The sequence below is a fragment of the Salvelinus sp. IW2-2015 genome, linkage group LG20, assembly GCF_002910315.2.
Source record: "Salvelinus sp. IW2-2015 linkage group LG20, ASM291031v2, whole genome shotgun sequence".
Taxonomy (NCBI): Eukaryota; Metazoa; Chordata; class Actinopteri; order Salmoniformes; family Salmonidae; genus Salvelinus; species Salvelinus sp. IW2-2015.
Window position 1 is genome coordinate 3,239,312 of NC_036860.1, and position 2,282 is coordinate 3,241,593.

Here is a 2,282-nt window from a genome sequence, read left to right on the forward strand (position 1 = left end):
AAAGGCATTTAGCTCGTGTCACTAGGCAGCTCGCAGTTGGTTTCCCTTTGTAGTCCGTAATAGTTTTCAAGCCCTGCCACATCTGACGAGCGTCCAGAGCCGGTGTAGTAGGATTCAATATAATCCTGTATTGACGCTTTGCTTGTTTGATGGTTCGTCTGGGGACATAGCAGGATTTCTTATAAGCGTCCGGATTAGTGTCCAGCTCCTTGAAAGCGGCAGCTCTAGCCTTTAGCTCATTCGGATGTTGCCTGTAATCCATGGCTTCTGGTTGGGATATGTAACGTACGGTCACTGTGGGCATGACGTTGTAGATGCACTTATTGAGGAAAGCCGATGACTGAGGTGGTATCTTCTCAATGCATTTGATGATCCCAGAACATATTCCAGTCTGCGCTAGCAAAACAGTCCTGTAGCATAGCATCCGCGTCATCTGACCACTTCCGTATTGAGCAAGTCACTGGTACTTCCTGCTTTAGTTTTTGCTTGTAAGCAGGAATCAGGGGGATAGAATGATGGTCAGATTTGCCAAATGGAGGGCGGGGAGAGCTTTGTATGCATTCTGTGTGTGGAGTAAAGGTGGTCTAGAGTTTTTTTTTTTTTCTCTCTGTTTGCACATGTGACATGCTGGTAGAAATTAGGTAACACTGATTTAAGTTTGCCTGCATTAAAGTCCCGGCCACTAGGAGCGCCGCTTCTGGAAGAGCATTTTCTTGTTTGCTTATGGCCTTTACAGGTGGTTGAGTGGCGGTCTTAGTGCCAGCATCGGTTCATGGTAGTAAATAGACGGCTATGAATAATATAGATGAGAACTCTCTTGGTAGATGTGTGGTCTGCAGCTTATCATAAGGTACTCTACCTCAGGTGAGCAATACCTCGAGACTTCTTTAATATTTGACATTGCGCACCAGCAGCTGTTATTGACAAATAGACACACACCCCCGCGCCTCGTCTTACCAGACGTAGCTTCTCTGTCCTGCCAGTGCATGGAAAATCCCGCCAACTCTATATTATCTGTGTCGTCGTTCAGCCACGACTCATACATAAGATATTACAGTTTTTAATACCCATTGGTAGTATAATCTTGATCGTAGGTCATCCATTTTATTTCCAATGACTGCACGTTGGAAAATATGTGTTATTGTATTATTCTAGCATGGCAGTGGTGAATGTGTGTGTGAGGTAGGTACTCTAGGGTAGGTATTCCACTTCTTTAGTGAGAATGTCAAGCCCAGTCACATGAGAATGACTAATATCCCACCAAAGCCTATGTCATTTCTCAGAACATTAACCACAGGGCTTGATAAGGAGGCACTCACTATGGCTGTGGATTCAAACTGTTTAATGGGAGGCGTCACTGTAAGGAGCCGCCAGATCTTACATTCAACTGGATAGTTCTATGATAAGCTAGTCTACCATTTGACTGCATTTCCCACAACTATTTCTCTCACTTTATCCGTTTTCTACTATGCCACTGCATGCTCAGTCTGCCCACTATGGTGACGTAAGGGACCAAAATGTAAGCAATGATGACCGCTCAATTGCACTGACACATTTTGCAGACCACTTCAGAGCCACTCTAGAGTTAGAAAATGATGATTGAGTAAATTTTTTGAATTATGTATGAGATTGAGTTCAACCACATAGAGAGAGTTGATCACTTCTCAGCACTAACAAGTGGTTACCCCCAGATCACAGTACAATGGAAACTCATATTGAAAACCTTTGGTCCTACATATACCTCTTCTAGAGATAAAATCTGCATTCATAACTTACTCTTTTTGTTGATTTACTGTATTTGTGTTTTGTTTCTCTCTCCTCCCCATAGACTTACTCTGGGCTGTTTGTGTGGTGATAAACCCCTACAAAACCTGCCCATCTACTCAGAGAACATCATAGAGATGTACAGAGGGAAGAAGCGTCATGAGATGCCACCACACATCTACGCCATTTCAGAGTCAGCATACCGCTGCATGCTCCAAGGTAAACCTCCTCTCTCACTCTGTTTTATGCAGTGTTTGGGAGGTATAGCTCCTTCCTCAGTGGTCTCTTTCCGTCTCTCTCTTTTTCTGTGACCCAACATGCATAAAGTGTGACTGGCAGTTGTGGATTGRGTGGGTTTTGCTGCATAATCCAGGAYATTAGTGTGTGAAAGGTTCCAGAGTCAGGGAGGCAGTGGCATCATTAGTCATGGTTGAGCTGCCCCCCTGCCTCTGTTAGCCATATTGGTCTGACAGACTACTTATTGATGTGGATCTACTAAGACAGACAGACTATACTGT

The 2,282-nt window shown here is 44.1% G+C and overlaps 1 protein-coding gene across 1 annotated transcript in view; it reads left to right on the forward strand.

Moving 5' to 3' along the window:
- Positions 1-1,977, forward strand: part of LOC111981577 (myosin-10-like) — a 19,870-nt gene extending 17,893 nt beyond the window's left edge. Inside the window, exon 2 of the mRNA XM_024012906.2 lies at positions 1,829-1,977. Within this exon, the coding sequence (XP_023868674.1) occupies positions 1,829-1,855 (27 nt within the window). The 3' untranslated portion in view covers positions 1,856-1,977. The remainder of the gene's footprint in view (positions 1-1,828) is intronic.
- The last annotated feature ends 305 nt before the right edge of the window (positions 1,978-2,282 follow it).